This window comes from Lampetra fluviatilis, chromosome 39 (genome assembly GCF_964198595.1).
Source record: "Lampetra fluviatilis chromosome 39, kcLamFluv1.1, whole genome shotgun sequence".
NCBI lineage: Eukaryota > Metazoa > Chordata > Hyperoartia > Petromyzontiformes > Petromyzontidae > Lampetra > Lampetra fluviatilis.
The window spans coordinates 246,328-265,853 of record NC_136313.1 but is presented as its reverse complement, the minus strand read 5'-3'; the positions used below and the strand labels follow the sequence as shown (position 1 = coordinate 265,853).

The 19,526-nt window shown below is 56.2% G+C and overlaps 2 protein-coding genes across 3 annotated transcripts; both read right to left on the bottom strand.

Moving 5' to 3' along the window:
• Nucleotides 1-823: 823 nt before the first annotated feature.
• LOC144945804 (WAP four-disulfide core domain protein 8-like) lies at nt 824-6,001 on the bottom strand. The gene is made up of 6 exons (XM_078874336.1): nt 5,848-6,001; nt 4,188-4,352; nt 3,247-3,399; nt 2,832-2,984; nt 1,389-1,535; nt 824-1,076 (listed from the first exon to the last, which is right to left on the bottom strand). The coding sequence occupies exons 1-6, from the start codon at nt 5,921-5,923 to the stop codon at nt 1,021-1,023; spliced, it is 750 nt and encodes a 249-aa protein (XP_078730462.1). The 5' UTR covers nt 5,924-6,001; the 3' UTR covers nt 824-1,020.
• Nucleotides 6,002-10,403: 4,402 nt separating this feature from the next.
• Nucleotides 10,404-19,379, bottom strand: LOC144945803 (whey acidic protein-like). 2 transcript variants are annotated; one of them, XM_078874334.1, is made up of 7 exons: nt 19,010-19,379; nt 15,349-15,498; nt 14,531-14,674; nt 13,329-13,481; nt 11,551-11,703; nt 11,072-11,227; nt 10,404-10,581 (listed from the first exon to the last, which is right to left on the bottom strand). In XM_078874334.1, the coding sequence occupies exons 1-7, from the start codon at nt 19,086-19,088 to the stop codon at nt 10,556-10,558; spliced, it is 861 nt and encodes a 286-aa protein (XP_078730460.1). In that variant the 5' UTR covers nt 19,089-19,379; the 3' UTR covers nt 10,404-10,555. The 2 variants fall into 2 exon arrangements, with proteins under 2 accessions (XP_078730460.1, XP_078730461.1); XM_078874335.1 differs by lacking the exon at nt 14,531-14,674 and having other exon boundaries at nt 10,413-10,581; nt 19,010-19,366.
• Nucleotides 19,380-19,526: the final 147 nt, after the last annotated feature.

Genomic DNA, 19,526 nt, shown 5'->3' with positions numbered 1-19,526 from the left:
CCGTCTTCCACTTTTTTGCCGTGGAGATCCTTCCGCTTTAGGGATGGAGTCGCCCCCCTTCAGAAGCTGTGGCTTCCTCCGCTGCTCCAGGTCGCGCCCACGCCTCACCAGCTCACATGGATACCAACTCTGCTACCAAGAAGATCCTTTTTAAACCTTGTTACGTAAATAACGTGGCCAGTTGACGCTGGCAAAAGTGAATGCTTTCTGGTCAAGTGTATTGGTATAGACGTCCATTTCTAGATGTGAAGCTTTCGTGACTGCAAGGATTCATACTCTTAGGTTTTTTCGGTAAAGTCACGTGGGTAAAAAATAAAATAATAACAAATGAAAATAAATCAATTTACTGATTAAGTAAATTTAGCTGTGACGGTCCCACCTGAAGACGGAGACTCGTGTTGCCTCCAAAACGTCGTGAATTAATTGATTTATTTTCATTTTATTTCTATTTTTTTTTTACCTACGTGACTTTACCGAAAAAAACCTAAGAGTATAGACGTCAATATCCATCCATTTTTAAATTGAAAACGTTTCAAAATGTATTTGTAAATCAATAGTTTTTTTGGCTTTCAAGGTTGTTTGACCGTTTCATACGGTCCGTTTGGTGCCAACTAATTCAGCGAGTGTTGTATTCTACCTTCCCTGGCCAGTACACCAAGGGTGGGGTGGGGGTGGGGGTGGTCTACAAATATTGATTCCCTTCTTGGGGTACTGCACAAATATTTGGAATATTCCATGCTCAGAGTCACAGGGAGCACGATGTTCTCTCCCGCGGCACCACAGAAGGCACAGCACGCACAAGGACGACACTGGGCCACTTGAACAGCATTCAGCGCAAAGCACTTTTATTGGACAGCCAACGGGAGCTGTTGAATTGCCATAGCGAGCAGCTGCATCCAGACAGCCGGCGCGAGCGAGCTCGGGCGCGTCACCGCGAAGCCCCAGACACCGGACGAGAGACGCTCTGCAGCGTGAGCAGCAGCAGCAGCAAGAAGCACGTGGAGCTGCTGGGCGTGGCCTCTACTCCTCCTGCTCCTCTGCATCAGACTCCGCCTCCTTCCCGATCTGGTCCTTCTCTGAAAAGTTAAAACAAAACAAGCAGAAGAATTATAAACCCAGACTCGTGAGCAACTGGGCAGGTCGTCCCAAAGTGAAGCTGCCCACCCGCCCCCCCCTCCCCCAAAATCTACTATTCAGCTTGGCTGGTACATGGAATCGATCCAGCTAGAAGAATACGGACGCCAACTCTCGTACACTAATAATAAGCTCATCATGTGGATTTCATCTCCAAATAGCACAACACAGGTGCGCACTCGGAAACTGCCGGGAACTCCACAGATGTCTCCCGCTCCCCCTGGTGGTCGTGGGGGGGGGGGGCCCAATCTCACCCGGCTCTGGAGCAACGCAGCCAACACCACACGGGACGCTGCAGCACTTCTGCTTGTCAGGGCAGTCGTCGTCACTTTTGCAGCCGTCGTTATAGCGGATGCAGACGATGTGCGAGAAGTCCCGGACCGGGCACGACCCAGCCTTCACTGGAACACGCACCGCACAAGCACGAGGGGACGAGCAGATCGGGCATGAAGCCATTTGAGCCGGCAAGTACAAGGAGCATCTTGCCTGGCGAGCCGTCTGGAAAAGCTCAACCAAAACAATAGAAGGTAGAGTTCAGACAACCTGTGCTTGCGTTATTGGAACACTTTAAAGTGGTCGCACAATTAACGCGATTAATATATTTTCCATATTAAATTGCAAACTCAACTAAATGAGAAGTTTTAGAGCCGTGTGCAAGAACATGAATTAGAGAAGGTGTTAGGAGACATTATTGGCACGTGGGCGCGGTGGCACGTGGGCGCGGTGGCACGTGGGCGCGGTGGCACGTGGGCGCGGTGGCACGTGGGCGCGGTGGCACGTGGGCGCGGTGGCACGTGGGCGCGGTGGCACGTGGGCGCGGTGGCACGTGGGCGCGGTGGCACGTGGGCGCGGTGGCACGTGGGCGCGGTGGCACGTGGGCGCGGTGGCACGTGGGCGCGGTGGCACGTGGGCGCGGTGGCACGTGGGCGCGGTGGCACGTGGGCGCGGTGGCACGTGGGCGCGGTGGCACGTGGGCGCGGTGGCACGTGGGCGCGGTGGCACGTGGGCGCGGTGGCACGTGGGCGCGGTGGCACGTGGGCGCGGTGGCACGTGGGCGCGGTGGCACGTGGGCGCGGTGGCACGTGGGCGCGGTGGCAGGTGGGCGCGGTGGCAGGTGGGCGCGGTGGCAGGTGGGCGCGGTGGCAGGTGGGCGCGGTGGCAGGTGGGCGCGGTGGCAGGTGGGCGCGGTGGCAGGTGGGCGCGGTGGCAGGTGGGCGCGGTGGCAGGTGGGCGCGGTGGCAGGTGGGCGCGGTGGCAGGTGGGCGCGGTGGCAGGTGGGCGCGGTGGCAGGTGGGCGCGGTGGGCGCGGTGGCAGGTGGGCGCGGTGGCAGGTGGGCGCGGTGGCAGGTGGGCGCGGTGGCAGGTGGGCGCGGTGGCAGGTGGGCGCGGTGGCAGGTGGGCGCGGTGGCAGGTGGGCGTGATGGCAAGTGGACTTGCCATCATCCCTCCTAAGCAACACGCAACTCGACTTGGCCAGTGGTCGAGACTAATGGAGTGGCAGCTAAAGGAGGGATCGCGTCCGAGGTGATGTCCACCGTGGACAGACGAGAGGAGCCGATGAACTGTTGCTTCACAAAAGGCAGTTAGAGTTGGCAATGCTTTCATCCAGTAATAGATAGATCATGGCTGCCGATGGGAAAAATAAAATGGCATGGACCTTCCTTCCCCTAGCTGGGTCACGATCGAGGCTTGCGTACCTGGCTGAGTGCAGATCATGGCGCAGCCGGAGCTGCAGCACTTCTCTTTGCCGGGGCACTGCCAGTCCTGCTGGCATTTGTTGAGGTCGGGCCGGAACGCGCATTTGATGAGCCTGGTGTCGACGTACGGACAAAATCCGTGCTTGTTTTTGACTGCAGAAACAACAGCACCGAAATGCACAGCAACGGCCAAGTCAGCAGCTGCACTCGGGTTTATGGCCGTAAACAAGGTGAAGGTGGAGCAGCAAAGTGACGACAATGCCAGGGGTGACGCATCGAAGACAAATTGGAGCCTTCACGCAGCAGTGGAAACGTCATGGCTGCTGATGGTAATGACGATGATGATGATGGTGACGAGGGCACGAGCTTTCTTTGGCTGGACGAGAGAAGAGAGAGAAAGGGTGGCCGGGCGTACCTGGTTTGCTACACTTCAACTTGCACCCCACGTTGCAGCACTTCTGCTTGCCCGGGCACTGCCAGTCCTGCTTGCACTCGTCGATGGCGGCTTTGATGGAGCAGCGGACGAGCGCGGTGTTGACGTAGCGACACTCGCCGGGCTTGTCTGGGACTGCGGCGCGAACGCGGAGAAAGGGCCAACGGAGCCCCACGTTGTTGCCTTCCGATTAACCAACAACAAAAACCCCAGCACGAGAAACGCCGCCTTGTGCCAAGGATTCCGCATTGACCAAGTGCCCCCCACGTGGCTTGATATCGCATCATCATGCTCACGGCATCTTGGTGACTCCCTTACTTGATATTGTCAACCTTGACCTGGTCCCTCAATAGCCACAGAGTCCGTATAAAAAAAAGGTACCAAAGTCCCTCAAAAGTCCACATCCACCCTAAGGGGTTGCCCACAAGGGTCGTGTAAAAGCATGGCACCACGAGACAGGCTCCAGGGAAGGGGTGGCCACGTTGGCGAAAGAGTTCAACGCTTTCCTGTCAATCAACAAAACCCAACAGTCGGAAGCGGTGTTGCCCTATAAACTTGCAGGTAATGTTTCATCATTACAACGCGATTGGTTCATACCAGTTACAAGCTATATTACCGTTGCATCTTTTCTTCTTACAAAGCTAAATTGGGAAGAAACAGCAACGCAGAGCAGAGGGAAGGAGCCACACAAGCCCCTACGTGGCCACGCGGGCCCCTGCTGGCTGCGAGGTGCGGGCCTTGCCCCTGTGCCACCCAGTCGGGTGGCATTCGAGGTGGGGGGGGGCAGGCTACAAAACTTTATACCGAGACACGCCTTGTAGGGGCGGGGTTGGAGATGTGCGGTGGGGGGAGTGTTGGAGGAGTGGGGGGGGGTACAGGAGTGGTGGGGGGGGGTGCAGGAGTGGTGGGGGGGGTCCACGTACGCGGGTCCACGGGGTGCAGTGCGAGTGGCTCCACGCAGCCGTGGCCACAGCCGTTGCTGCAGCACTTCTGCTCCCCGGGGCAGCTCTCGTCGTCCTTGCACGCCTCGTCACACGTCCCCAGGGCATCAGGGGGCGGCGTAGGGCAGGAGCCGAGCTTCAGGGCAACTGGTCGGGGGAAACCGATAAAAAGGATTCCGATCAAAAACAAAATCGAGGCGCGTTCGCGAGATGGGCGTCATTCCGCCTTGCGCGTAACCCTGGCACGGGCGCGACGTGGCACGGGCGCGGCTATCGATGCCACGTTGATGGGAGGTGGACGACCGTGGTTTGTGGATTGGGGGGTTCGCGGGAGTTGGGCCAGAAGGGCCCTCGTCGTTTGCTCAGGGTTCAGGTTGATGGACTTCTCACCTGGTTCGACCAAAGAGACCAGCATGAGCCTCATTGTCAGCATGACCCGGGGGTGGCATCGCTTCGCCAGTCGAGGGCACAAACCCTCGAGCGAGTAATTGGCGGGAAGATCTGGACCAGATGCCGGCACAATGGCCTAACCTCTTGCGAATGACAACTTTAAAGCGTCCCCCGTGCAGTGGGCAGCATGGGATATGACGACTACGGGGGAGCCACCCGCCGCCGTTACGGCCAGGGCAGCCGCTGGATGTGGGGGGGCGAGGAGATTGCCCGCAGCACGCGGTGCTGTGTTGACCAAACGGCTTCGGGACAGATGGGTGGGATGCGACTTGGTAGCGAGGGAAGTCGGCGTTCATGCGGACACAAATAGGCCGCTCAACGGAAAAAACACCTTCGTAAATTCCACCCGTGGCCTTGAAATGAAATGTATGTTATAGACGACGGTTCGGGCAATGACCCCTTTTCATAACAGTATACGTAGAGGAGAGTAGAGTCGGGGTGAATGATGAGAGATGGGAGTCTGCACGCGTTCCTCTGTGGGGGGGGGGACCGGATGAGAATTAATGTCAAGAGATCAACACCAGGATAGGTTTTTAAGTGTACGCAAACGTAGTTTGATAGAAGCCGTTGAGTAAAAATTATAAAATGGTTGCTGGCACATGGCATTTGGAATATTTAGCTTGGGGAGGAGGAATCCGATGAAGCTACGACGCCGTTTCCAGATGCCCAATCTGGGCGAGGGATTCGCGAGTTACCTCATAAAACTACGACAGGAGTGCAAGATGGAGAAACAAATGTAAGAAAGTCGCTAGAAATACAAATAAAGTATACAAGTACAAATTGCACAATTAAAAAAAAACACACGCATGTCTTCCGATTTGACAAGACCAAATAAAAGTATTGAGGAAAGGCAGCAAAACAACAAGTCCCAAACCATACCAAGACAGTCCCTGGATTACATTGCAAGTTTAAATAGCGATACATGAAACAGCGCACAGCCTGGCCGCTCCTGCCACTGCAAGGCGTCTCGCTCTCCGTACCCGATTAGTGCGGGCTAAAAACGTCTGCAATGGACGGATAATGGCACGATTTCGGGCCGCGTTTGAAGCCGAAGTGCGTACGGAGCAGAGTCACGAAGCGCACGTGGTTCCTGGGCTCCCCTGGGCTCCCCTGGGCTCTCACAGAAGGCGATGCGCGACCCCACGACGAGTCCAGCCCTCTGCCTCCTGAACCAGACAGAGGTCGCGCTCACCAGTCGATGGTGACAGCAGCTGCAGTAGCAGCAGCAGCAGCGGGGCAAGATGCGGGGACGCGAAATACCGCGTCATGGTCTCCAGTCGCAGGGTGGAGCGTGGCTTGGAGGTGGTGGCTTTAGCGCCTGCTGTGCCGTGGCTCTGCTTTATAGAGCTGCCCTTGCCCACTTGGCCCCCACCCTCGCCCACTCCCCCCCCCCCACACGGGCGGACCGATGCCTCACCGACACTCGCCCATGCCCCTTGGGCCGTGATGGGGACGTGGCGCACGGGGCGTGTCTCGGCACGGCCCCGAGGCATCTTCTCACTGGACGTGGAGAAAGTTCGAGATTAACCAGATAACCAGTTCCACCGGCTCGGTTGGCGCCTCATCCTTTTTGAAGACAAGAATATTTGTTTTTCCATAAGTTATACGCAAAAAAACAACGCGAGTATTAAACGCATAATAAATATACCCGCCCTGCGCTCAGTCAGTGCACTTGTCGGTCGTAGAGGTTGCGTGACCATACTTCACCACCCCCAAATTAGTGCCGGGTGGTGAACAGAGGTGGTGTTGGGGGGGGCGCGGACCGAACTATGAAGATACGTGGACCTGTATTGCGGTCACCCCGTGGCTCCCCGTGTCTTCCAAACAGTAATTGACGCGCGCTCACCCAATCCCATTCAATAATCACGCTCACACAACGCCCATTGGAGGGGGGGGGACGTGCTCACACAGGCAAATCAGCAATCACCTCCAATCTCCCTGTGCGATGAGATAACTGGCAAATCGTGACGCGGTGGTGCATGCGGGAAAGTCCTCAATGCGCACGCTTCAAATCAGTAAAAAAAATATCTACAAATTAGCCCCAGGCTGGGCTTCAACCGTTCATTCGGACCCTGGGGTGCAAACCCCCAACTCTCAGAAGCTACGGCCCAGCTCTGAAATGAATTTCGTCTCGTTTGCTCAAACATCACCACGTGACACACTCGCCACGAACGTCAGCCGTGGGTTCATTTGGCCTTTGGGCAAAGCTACGTCGACGTGAATGTTGTTGTTCTGAGTTCTGTATGTGGCGGTCACTCGGCTCGTCAGCACGTGTGCACGCGCTGGGGCTCCCAGCAAGGGAATTGAGCGACTGAAGAAGCTCCCAGAACGTGGAGAGAAACGTCGAACATGGCGCCCGAACAACACGCGGTCACGACCGCAATAACCATAGAGAGGGAGCTGTGCAGTACTGTACAACATTCACACCCCCCCACCCCCCGCGAGCGATTCCTTGCATTGTCACGATCCCGGGACGTTTCTTCGATTCAAGAATCGCTTCATGATTATTATCATCATATCGTCATCAGACAAAGCTTAAGCTGGAGTGGTGTGGATTTAGCGCTGAGCAAACAATCATTTGTGGCGACGTAAACAGAACGCGGAGCGGCGTGGTGCTGCCAACAGACCCGCCACCCTAATCCCTCGCGCGTGCCATGCGCACGGCAGCAGCAGCGGCAGCGGGACCCCCTCGATCGGATTCGCAAATCTGCGAACGGCAAAAACTCGTAACGAGGTCCGAGATCGAGACGCCAGTTGCTGTTCCCTTGCAGCGCGGGTGTCGCGGTCACCCGAGTTCGATTACCGCTCACGGTCAACACCGGTGACGATATTCTGAACTGGTCCTGGGCCTCCCCTAGCTCGACTCAGCCTCAAATGAGTACCTGGTGCGGTGTAAACATCGCCACTAGAGAGACAAAGGCGGCCGGGCGTGGTTGCTGGCCACCCACCCCCTCGTGTGCCGTTCTGGCCTTCGTAGGTGCTCGCAAACAGCACTTGCCACAAGTCTGTTAATGCTATACGGGGGATCTTTGTCTCTGTCTTAGTTCCTATCCCTCAACCAATGTGCGTCATAACCGAATTGTATATTTATATCGCGAGCGTCTTCACTCAAAGCGTTTGGCATAGCTTACAAAACGGTGGCAGAGAATGGAATTATGAAGCGGTGCAAGGATTGAGGAATGAGTGACAGCGATAGAGGGATGCTTAGGGGTCATGAAATAGTCGGGGAGGGACGGGAAGCAGTGGAGGAGCGAGGGGAAGAGAGAGAATGGGCAGTAGAGAAGAGAGGCGAGGCTTTAAGAGAGAAGGGAGGGAGGTGAAGGGATTGCTTCCTGTACAGGAGAAGTGTTGAGTATGGGCAGTGCTGGGTCTACGTGCAGTGTTGACTCTATGTGCAGTGTTGAGTCTATGGGCAGTGCTGAGTCTTTGGGCAGTGCTGGGTCTATGTGCAGTGTCGAGTCTATGGGTAGTGTTGAGTTTATGTGCAGTGTTGAGTCTTTGGGCAGTGCTGAGTCTTTGGGCAGTGTTGAGTCTATGTGTAATAATACTCTTGGAGACGGCTTGTGGAATCGGACCTTTTATTTACTTATTTCAGTTCACAAGCACTCCCCGTTGCTGGCAGGCAACGGGAAGTGGGCAGTCAGATCGCAAGAGACGCACCGCCACGTGGCACTCGGAGCCCTGCTCGCGCATGGCCCCTCTCTCTCTTCGTTCCTCGTCTGACCACGTGTCCCTCGGCTCTTCCCTTATTTAATGCCTGGGTCACGTGGTACGCTCCAGCCAATCCTTCATAGCCTGCGCTGAATGTTCCAGATTCCCCATCAACTCCCGGGACAACGCCCCTGACTTGTCTTCCCATTGGCTGAGGCCAAGACCAGCAGAACCAATCATCCTAGCTGACATCCCTCGATCACGCCAGGGCCATGCTCCCAGACTCTCCCCCCATTGGTTGAAAAGCAGGACCGGCAGAGCCGATCACCACGTGAGCCGGACATAGGCTCTCATTACATATGGACAGTATTGAGTCTATGGGCAGTGTTAAGTCTATGTGCAGTGTCTATGGGCAGTGCTGAGTCTTTGGGCAGTGCTGAGTCTATGGGCAGTGCTGAGTCTTTGGGCAGTGTTGAGTCTATGGGCAGTCATCTTCTTGCTTATTTCGGTAAAGTCACGTAGAATGGAAATAATAAAATAATACAAATAAAACAATAAAATAATTATCACGACGTTTCGGCCACAACGCAAGCAGCCGTCCTCAGGTGAAGAACAGGTCTGTCGAGAAGACAGAGTCTGAAGTGTTGAGTCTATGGGCAGTGTTGAGTCTATGGGCAGTGCTGAGTTTTTGGGCAGTGTTGAGTCTATGGGCAGTGCTGAGTCTTTGGGCAGTGTTGAGTCTATGGGGGGTGCTGCTCAATGTACCAGTGGGAGTCGATTCCAGTAGATGGGGTGCAAGTAAGGAGAAGGGCCGAATACGGGATTGGGCACAGGAAGAATGAGGGACAGAGAGAGAGACGGAGAGATGATTGGGAACGAAGAGGACGAGAGGAGGGGGCTTGGAATGAGATGAGAGAGACGAGATGAGGTGGTGTAAGGCCATGGGGAGATGTAGAGCCGAGTCATGGTTAGTCCACTGCTGGATGGAGACTTCCTTAAGCTGCCACTATCTCTCACAACAATCCACCTGAGCACTCGCACACGAGCTGATTTCATCTCTGCATCTCCTCGGTGGGATTTGTTCTGCACGGGAACGCGTTCCATTCGGCACCCGGCGCTCACATCGTTCGTGACACGAGGCAGCAGTCTGGAGTGTATCGGACTGCCACGCGTTCGGGACACGAGGCAGCAGCGCAGAAACACGACGAGCCACAGATACCGCCACGGTCCACGACGCGGGCGCGGTGGGGCTACACAAATCCAGATTAAGGTCACATTCCCTGGCTGAACAGAAATGTCAAGGCATATCAAACATCATATGGATCACAGCGGATCAATTCACTTGTAAATGCAAGGCGGGTGAGTGGGATGAGGCATTGTTTGCATTAACTTACAAGTAATTATAGAACAGGATAATGCTTAAACAAACATAGCTTTAAAATGTAGCAAAACAATGTAATCACCCACATGTGTGGTAAACTAAGAAATCGCCTGCGGAACAACGTAACGTTCTGTTCACCCGCATGTGTTTAAGCTTCATCAATACGAGGCCTAAACCCAACGATTCCAATCACTGTCCTGTAAGACTACACAAGGAACCCGAGCCGATCCCGTCCGCCTGGTTCACGAACCGGGCTCCCCTTGCTCCCCAGTGGCCGTGGGAACGTGGCCACGTGTCTTTTCACGCGTGGCCACGTGTCTTCTCACGCGTGGCCACGTGTGGTCGCACGTAAGGTCACGTGTCTTCTCACGCGTGGTCACGTGTCTTCTCACGCGTGGCCACATGTGTTCTCACGCGTGACCACTTGTCTTCTCACGCGTGGTCACGTGTGGTCTCACACGTCCACGCGTCGCCACGTGGGTTCGAGCTGAGCTGGCGTGACGCCTGCCAGCGCGACGTTCCATCACAGAGCAGAAGACGCAAGCACACGGACACTCGGACACAGGATTCGGCGCACAGCACTTTATTGGACACAGCCATCGGGATCTGTCGAATTAAGATAGCGAGCGAGAGCTGCGGACCGCAGACGGCCGGTAGGGGTGAAGGGGGGGTTAGTGGGGGGGGGGGTCAGTAGGGGGGGGGGGTTTAGTAGGGGGGGGTTTAGTGGGGGGGGGGGGTCAGTGGGGGGGGGGTCAGTAGGGGGGGTTAGTGGGGGGGGGGGGGGTGTGCGGATCGCTCCTTGTGAAGCCCCTTGCTGCTGGGCAGATCAGCGGGATGACGTGCGTAGCCGGCCATAGTGCACGCCTCCTCACAGCGGCCCTTCGGGTTTTCTCGCTGAAAAAAATAAACCCATTGAGGGCACACATTGTGAGTGCAAGACTCGATCTTAGTGAATGAATCCAGGGTGAGGCACGGGCACTCACGGAGCCAGTTCCCACACACCCGAGCTTGTGACTGCCCGTGAGGAGCAGTCGATGACTCACATCCCGTCAATTACGCACCTCTGATTAGCACGGTTGCCGACGTACGGCGCGAAAGAAACTCAACAAACATACATCTCCGATCGTTGTGCAAGAGACGCTCTTACACGCGGTATAATAGGGAATCCAACCGGTGCACCCAAAGCCATCACGTGGCTCTCCAATCACAGCATGCAGTTATAAGCTTGCCCGTTGATGTTCAAATGTCATGCAAATGAAAGAATGCAGGGTTCCCAGGAGATGCGGGGGATTTCATACAGGTTGTCCCCATGTCTCCGTGCCCCTGTGTCCGTGGGAGGGTGGTGAGGGGAGGGGGGGTGGGCAGGGGCGGGTTCCGATCTCACCAATATCTGGATCCACGCAGCCAGTTCCACACTCGACACGACAGCACTTGTCGTTGTCGGGGCAGTCAACGTCGCCACTGCAGTCATGTTGGTAGCGCAAGCACTTGATCCTCGAGTAGTCCCGGATGGGGCACGAACCGGGCTTCACCACTGAACCTGGCGGACGAGGGCGAGGGATGACAGCTTGGACACGGATAAGCGGGATCACGCGATCAGCCATCCGCGAGGCAACTCGGCGAGAGAGAGTACGAGCGGTGCACTGGGTGAATTGACATTCCACTCTTCGCATCATCTCCCCGCAAATGGCAGCACAATGAACGCAATAATTAACTTTTTCATCCAATGAATCTGTTTTCAATGTCACCAAAGCGCTTGTGCCACACTCGGTGCACCGTGAGGCCACGAGAAATTGTCAAAGGCCCGCGGGCAGGAGGTCACGGGACAGAGCCGGGTGCGCGACGGTATCGACCGACTCTCACATGGCTCTGGATCCAAGCAGCGAATCCCGCACGCGAGGCTGCAGCACTTCTTGTCACCGGGGCAGTCGGTGTCGTCCGTGCAATCCTCCTCCTCATCATCCTCTTTTCTGGCGATGCAATAGGTGTCCTCCACCGGGCACGATCCGACCTTCACTGCGGCCCGCACGCGAGGGCGAGGGAAGGGAGAGCCGTGGGCAACCGACGTGGTTGGTCACGCGTGGAGGCCGTGCAGGTCGGTGACTTAGGAGCCCCGTAGGATTGCCAGGGTCTGGCTATGCCGCTCACGTAGCGTTGAACTTCCGTCGCGCCACGCGCAATCCAACCTCGCTAATCTGAGGTGTGAATAATGTGGCACTGTTCTGCCCCACGGCAGATATGGGGGTGTGTTTACACAGGAACGTCTTGATATGGTGGTGTTGATTTTGGTCACGTGACCAGGAAGTTACAAGTTAAGGGTCTCTAAGTCACAAGGCCAGGTGGGGGGCGGGGGGGTGGTCAGCCATTACACAGAGTACACAATGGAGGCACAATTAGCGCCTCAGTGAAGATAGGTGCATCTGTTCATTGTTGGACTTTAAGAAGCATTGTCTGTAAGTGTGTTTATGTTCTTATGCGAGGTTAACTACTCGGATAGTGGTGCAATGCAGTGCAGAGCGAGGCCGAGACAGGCACAGCAGGCGGATTCATCTCCATCTGTTGTCGTTTGTGTGGGGTTTCTCTGGGCACTCCCGTTCATCCCCCCTGTATCAAAGACCCGTTAATTGCCTGGAAACATTTTTACGTGTAGAGGGCGGCAGAGCTTGGGAAATGGTTGGCGCCAGCACACCTTTACCTTACCTGCTTGCCTGCGGGTTTCCCGCGCTTTTGACTCGTAACAGAAAGGTGCGTGCTGTAACATGTGTGCATTACTCATGAGTGTGGTAACACATGTGTGCGTTACATGTGTGCATTACACATGCGTGTGGTACACGTGTGCGTTACACATGCATGCGGTAACACATGTGTGCGGTAGCACATGTGTGCATTACACATGCATGCCAGTGTCGTTGGAAGGCTGTACGACCCACGATCGATAGGTTTTAATTGCGTCAGAATTTAAATATTTACGTCGACTGGGCGAATCATCATCATCACCACCACCACCGAAAGATGCACAATTAACTTAAAAAAGTTATCAACTGAATCCACCTCCTCTCAATGTTGTGGACTATGACGATTTTGTGGCCCATCAATTATATATTTTTAGCAGGACAGCCCTCAGTGGGAAGCGCAGCAGAGTGCGCGCACCGAGGGCAGTGAATGCAGGCGACCGGGATCGAGGTGGTGACGCAGTGAGGCGGACGAGGGCGAACCTGCACATTGGAAGCGACAGACCACGTGCCCAATGAAGAAGAACGTTGACAATCGGCGCATATCGCCTGCTGTGACGCACTGATCAGAAGCGTGGACGGTCACAAAGAGGATGGAACAGAAGCGATCGAAGAAGCACCGAGAGGTGTCCGCTTGGAACAGCGCGGAGAGGAAGAGAGAAGACGAAGGATGGGATGGCAGCCAGAGGAGGGGAACGCGCCCGAGATGATATCCACCGTGGAGAGATTACGACCAGCTGATGGACTACTGCTTCACGTGATCGCGAGAGTTGGCAAGGCCTTGGGGAGAGGCCTTCATCCAGCAGTGGATAGATCACGGCTGCCGATGCAAGTGATGAGCATGGCAACAGTGACGATGGCGCGATCTTCCTCCCCCTGGCTGGTGAGTGATGATCGGGGCTTGCGTACCTGGCTTTCTGCAGATCATCAGGCAGCCGGAGCTGCAGCACTTCTCTTTGCCGGGGCACTGCCAGTCCTGCTGGCATCGGTTGAGGTCGGGTCGGTACGCGCATTTGGAAAGCTGGGCGTTGACATACGGACAAAATCCGGGCCTGCGTTGCACTGGTGAAACAATCGCACAGCAACAGGGTCACGTGAGCAGCTGCACCCCCCCCCCCCCTGCGCAGCATCTGGCGAGCTGTCGAACAAAGGCGGTTGCCGCATCGCGCGTTTTCAGGTGCGCTTCTGCGGCCGTCTGGAACGCTCTGGGAGCGATGCACTTTGAAACCATCTCGATTGACAAACGAATTTCTTAAGAACTGATTTTTTGTTGTGTGTGTTTGGGTTGTTGTCCTTCCCCCGCACCTCCGATTAGCACAGTTGGAACAAGTTCAACATAGATCCGTGAGGATGTTAGGCATCCTTGGATAGCGCCTCTGTAGGACATGGGGAGGGTGACGTGGATATCAGGGACACCGCCACCGCCACGAGGCAGCGCGCTCGGGAGATGTACCCAACAAATTACCGCCTTTGGAGTTCTTCATCACACCTGCACACCACGAGTAATCATCTAACAAGACACACACCCCGTACTCAGCCTCCGCAGCGGGAAAGTGACGTCGCGTTCTCAGTCGATGTCAGTTGCTAAGCTCGCGATGAATTCCCATCGAGCGTCCAACTTTCACGCATGCACGCTGGACGCTAACACGGTCTCTTGCATCGATTTAATTACCCCAAACACTGCCTCCGCTGCAGTGCGCGATGCTTTGGAGGATGGACAACGTGCGAGGCGCACCGCTAACTTGCAACGGTCAAAGATTGACCCCCTCCCTTCGAGGGAGTTTCTTTTGTACCACCCACAAATGTGGCGTTTCCCACGAGCACGATTTCTCGTTACATTTTCGTTGAATTGTTTCGAAATCCAGGGAGGGGACACACCCTTGGACGAGCTATGTTTGTCGTTCAATATCAATACGAATGTCTGACTTGATCACACAAAACGAGAACCCCACCCCGCCCCCTTTACCAAGCGCGTTAATCAGCTCCAGTCTCAAGGCCCGCGAAAGGTGGCGAAGGGTTGGGGGTCCTTCCTCCAGCAGTAGTAACATCACGGCTGCCGATGTTAATTTACAGAGGCTGGTGATGATGGGACAGCCGTCGCCGTGGCGTACCTGGTCTCGTGCATTGCTTCCCGCAGCCCGTGGTGTCACAGCATTTCCTGTCGTCAGGGCAGTCCTGGTCGTCCGCGCATTTGTTTTCGTGGGATAGGCAGCGGATTTTGCTCGTGTTGACAAAGGCACAGGCGCCGGGCTTGTCTTTGAGACACATTCAAATAGAAAATTGGGAATCGTTTCACTCGCACGCTGCTTTCACATCGAAAAGACGTCGGCGCGGCCCAAGCGTCTCGACACTGATGTCCTGCCCTCGACTCACTCGACCCTGCTGCAGTTGCTGCTGCTGCTGCACAGGAGATACGGGACCTCCAAGATCTGCCCTGACGATCTCACACCATCTGCTCTTCGATAAACTCACACACGAGCAACCCCAGACTCACGTAAAATAACCGTAGGCTCACATAGAGACTCGTAGACTCACACCGAGGGGTGTAGACTCGCACAGAGACCCTCGGACTCACAGAATAACAATAGACTAACACAGAGACCCATCGACTCAAACAGAGACCCATAGACTCACACAGAGACCCATAGACTCACACAGAGACCCTCAGACTCAGACAACGAACCATAAAACTAACAGAGAGACCCAAAGACTCACGTGGAGTACCTGGTTCGATGTGGAAACATCGCTACTCGGGGACAAAGGCGGCCGGGCCTGGTGCTGACCACCCCACCCCTGGTGTGCCGTGCCCGGCCTTCACACGTGCTGCTCGCGAACAGCACTTGCCCCCTAACAGGCTGTTGCAGGCGATACCGGGGGACCTTCGTCTTTGTAGAGGCGCGTGGGAGGTGGGGGGGGGGGCGCGCCGCACCTGGCCGCACGGGCTCCATGCAGGTGCGGCCACAGCCGTTGCTGCAGCATTTCTGCTTTCCCGGGCAGCTGTCGTCGTCTTCGCAGAGGTTGACGCACGTGCCGACGGTGCCAGGCCGCCGCTTTGGGCAGGAGCCAGATCTATCAGCCGCTGTCAGAAAAAGGCGATACGAATGAACACAAATCGATGCATTTCATTGGATGGACATCATCGGCCCCGCTCGCCACGTGGCGTGCACTGCCGTGCGGTCTGCTCGCGGATGTCACCGGTCTCCCATAACGGGTAACATCAGCGTTCCCCTACCCCCTTACACGCTGACCCCCAATCCCTGCACCCACTTGACCGGGAGTGACCCCCCGCGATGTGACGATATTCGATCGGTGGCGAGAGACGTGGAGACATGGTCTGAGGTGTAACGATATGTGGGGCGGTGGCAGTGAGTTGACAGTAATGAGGTGGAAGGGGGTGGGGAGGGAATGAGAGAGGGGGCCGTGGGGATAGGAGGGATGGGAGGAGAGAGCCGTGGATGAAGGAGGGAACTGTGAGTGACGGAGGTAGAATAAAGCAATTGGCGCTGGCTCCCTTGTCCGTAGCAAACCAGGGAGCTAATGGGCCCAGAGTGGGCGCAAACGAGGAAGGAGAGGCACAGGGCGGCAGAGTCTGGAGGGCGAGCTGGAGAGTGGCCGCGTGCGGACGAGCGTGAAGTCCAAGTGTCCCACGCGACCCTCCTGGGCTCTCGTGCCACCGCGCCTTCGCTCACGGCGTCGAGTCGCCCCAGAAGGTCCGCCATTGCCCAGCCACACCCGAGGTGAAAGATGAAAATGTGACAGTCGGGGTCGTCTTGGTCTTCATATTGTTGGTGGTGAGCTGCGGGTGTGCAAGTGACTATCAACCCATGGCACCTGGGTCCTAATGACCTCCTGCCAGCGGGCGTTCGACACTTCACGTGGCCTTAACGTGCACATAGCCTGGCACAAGCGCCGTGGTGACGTCGACGCCACTTAGTGGTGAATGGCGGTTGTTGTTGTTGTGGTTAGGCAGGTAGCTAACTCTATGAGAGGGCTCGGCACGAATGTGAGGCCCTCAGTTTCCGTGAGGCGGGCAGAGGGTGCTCACGCCCAGGAGCCGTCTCCCCGAGCAATGGGAAGGCCGCATAATTTCGGGTGCGGGGGGTGTTGGGTGGTGTGTACGTGGGGCAAGGAGCCAACCTCAGGCGTTGTGCACGGTGCCCGCAGAGGGGCCAAAGCCGAGTAATTGTGCATCGCGCTCAAAGCGGTTCGCCCCCCTGTTGTCAGGCCAGACCAGGCCCGGTGCGATGTAGCTGTGCGCCGCCAGAACTCACGGGAAGTCGGGAAAAGCGCAAATTCGTCGTTGGGGAGGTGCGAGGGGCCAATTTTAGGTCGTGCTCACGTCACACGCAGAGGGTCCACATCCACCGCCGAGCCATTTTGCATCGTCAACAAAGCGGGCGCCCCTCTATCAGGCGAGACCCGGCACGGCCCGATATGGCCACGACCCGCAGCAGCAGAGGTCGCAGAAAGGCGGGAGAAGTGTCGATTAGCCGTCGGTGCGAGGAGCCAACCTTAGATTGTGTTCACACCACCCCTGTGGAGAGCTACACGTATATACATACCCACACGCCGGCAAGGTTACCTAAAGGTGCATACACGTGTAGTGGCATAGTGCTGGCTGCTGGCGAGAAAGGGGAACTGCGGCGTACAGCAGTACTGAAGTCAGCAGGCCACGATAGACACGAGGGGGGGACATCTCGGGGGCAAAGGTCACAGAGGGGAAAGGTCACAGAGGGGAAAGGTCACAGAGGGGGGCCCATCGGGAAGCCTCGGGAACCCACCAGCAGGTTCCAGAGAGAAGGGGGCGTGGCCACGGCGGAGCGAGGCCACGCTGGGGGTCCAAGAGGGGCCCCTGTGGGGGTCGAAGAGGGGTCCCTGTGGGGGTCAAAGAGGGGTCCCTGTGGGGGTCAAAGAGGGGTCCCTGTGGGGGTCAAATAGGGGTCCCTGTGGGGGTCAAAGAGGGGCCCCTCTGGGGGTCAAAGAGGGGCCCCTCTGGGGGTCCAAGAGGGGCCCCTGTGGGGGTCCAAGAGGGGCCCCTGTGGGGGTCGAAGAGGGGCCCCTGTGGGGGTCTAAGAGGGGTCCCTCTGGGGGTCAAAGAGGGGTCCCTGTGGGGGTCAAAGAGGGGTCCCTGTGGGGGTCAAAGAGGGGCCCCTCTGGGGGTCTAAGAGGGGTCCCTGTGGTGGTCTAAGAGGGGCCCCTGTGGGGGTCTAAGAGGGGTCCCTGAGGGGGCCAAAGAGGGGTCCCTGTGGGGGTCTAAGAGGGGCCCCTGTGGGGGTCAAAGAGGGGTCCCTGTGGGGGTCAAAGAGGGGTCCCTGTGGGGGTCTAAGAGGGGCCCCTGTGGGGGTCAAAGAGGGGTCCCTGTGGGGGTCAAAGAGGGGTCCCTGTGGGGGTCAAAGAGGGGTCCCTGTGAGGGTCTAAGAGGGGCCCCTGTAGGGGTCGGATAGGGGCCCCTGTGGGGGTCTAAGAGGGGTCCCTGTGGGGGTCAAAGAGGGGCCCCTGTTGGGGTCAAAGAGGGGTTACAGCTGTTCACGGTATTCTGGCAATTTTGTCGGATTCGACTATTTTTTTCTGGCTGCGCATCATTCGTGTACAGGCTGGGCTGGAACTGCGCTGGTCAAGCTTTGTTTTACTGTCTGAAGACTTCACATCAGATAGTTTAACACGTAGGCTTTCGCGACCAATATGATCCATAAAAGGTGTTTTCTCCCATCAGTTGCCAGAGTTCGGGTTAATATTGAGCTCATCGAAGACGTTGCCGACTGGCTGATGCTGCTTGCCCTCCCAGGTTGCTCTCCGTCTCGATCTGGGCTCTGCCTTTTTTGCCCGACCCGAAGCAGTCCCCTTTTAAAATATAAATTCAATTAAATTACCAACACTCATGTAAACAAGTTGAATTCACGTAGCATGTAAAACCAAATCAAATCAAGATCATGTAAAACAACTTAATCTTCAAGAAGCTGTTCAGGGTTACCCATTAAAACACAAAAGCAGCTCACTTGGGACTAAATAATATACAACATGAAAACACAAATTTGGCCGAGCGAACAGTGGCATGACACACCATGTTCATCCAGTCTCAACCACCACCGCCACCCTACAAGATGTTGACTTGTTCTGCAATTAGGTCCTGATTGAAGGCAGGGACATCTAGAATTTTAAGCAAACAGTAAAAAAGAAAACATGGGTGGAGTGATGAGGAGAGCAGTAAGTTCTTGACTGGATTCAAGAGGGGAAGGAAATCGGCAGCAAAGAGACGCAGGGATAGGGAATTCTGGACAACAGGGGCAGCAGTTTATAAGACTCCCACAGGTTGGAAGCTGCGGGTTTGGGTTTCCTGAAGAGACCGAGGCCCTCGAGAGCCAAGTATCAAGTCGAGAGTGCACAGAAACACTGCCCATATTTTTTGTATGGAAGGGATGGGGCAGCCTTTCCTTACTGGGGCCCAAAATAGGACTTATAATATATCTGCAGAGCCACACATTAACACACGCTTTAGTCACTTCTGTTACTGCAAGAAGATGCTATGCACACTCTCTGTTCGGTCTACACTCCACTTGCTTTCTCTAACCAACCAGAGGTCGTGCTCTCACCGGCCGACAGTGACAGCATCAGGAGCTGCAGCACCATCAGCAGCAGAGCAAGATGCAGGGAAGCGGAGATGCGCGCCATCGTCCCCGAGTCGCAGAGAGAGCGTGGGCGTTGGAGGTGCTGGCAGCTGTGGGTGCTGCTGCTGCACTGTGGCTCTGATTTATAGAGCTGCCCATTGTGCCCCCCTCCGCTCCGACACCCACTCCCCCACCACGAGGGTGGACCAGGGCCAGACCGACACCCCCTCTGCCATTGCCGGGCCCCTCACATGGGCAATGGCTGCGACAGCTCTCCGCTTCGCCGGCATTGTCCAGCAGCCCACCACGCGCTCCTCACCGAGCTGACACGTCACAGGAGAATGACGTGGCAGGTCACCGTGCCCTCTTATCACTTGACCGAACACGCCACAAGATAGTTGATGTGACCGGTCACTGTGCCCTCCACTCACCTGACCAGGCACGTCACAAGAGAATGATGTGGCAGATCACCGTGGCAGATTCACCATCACGGAGGTGACAC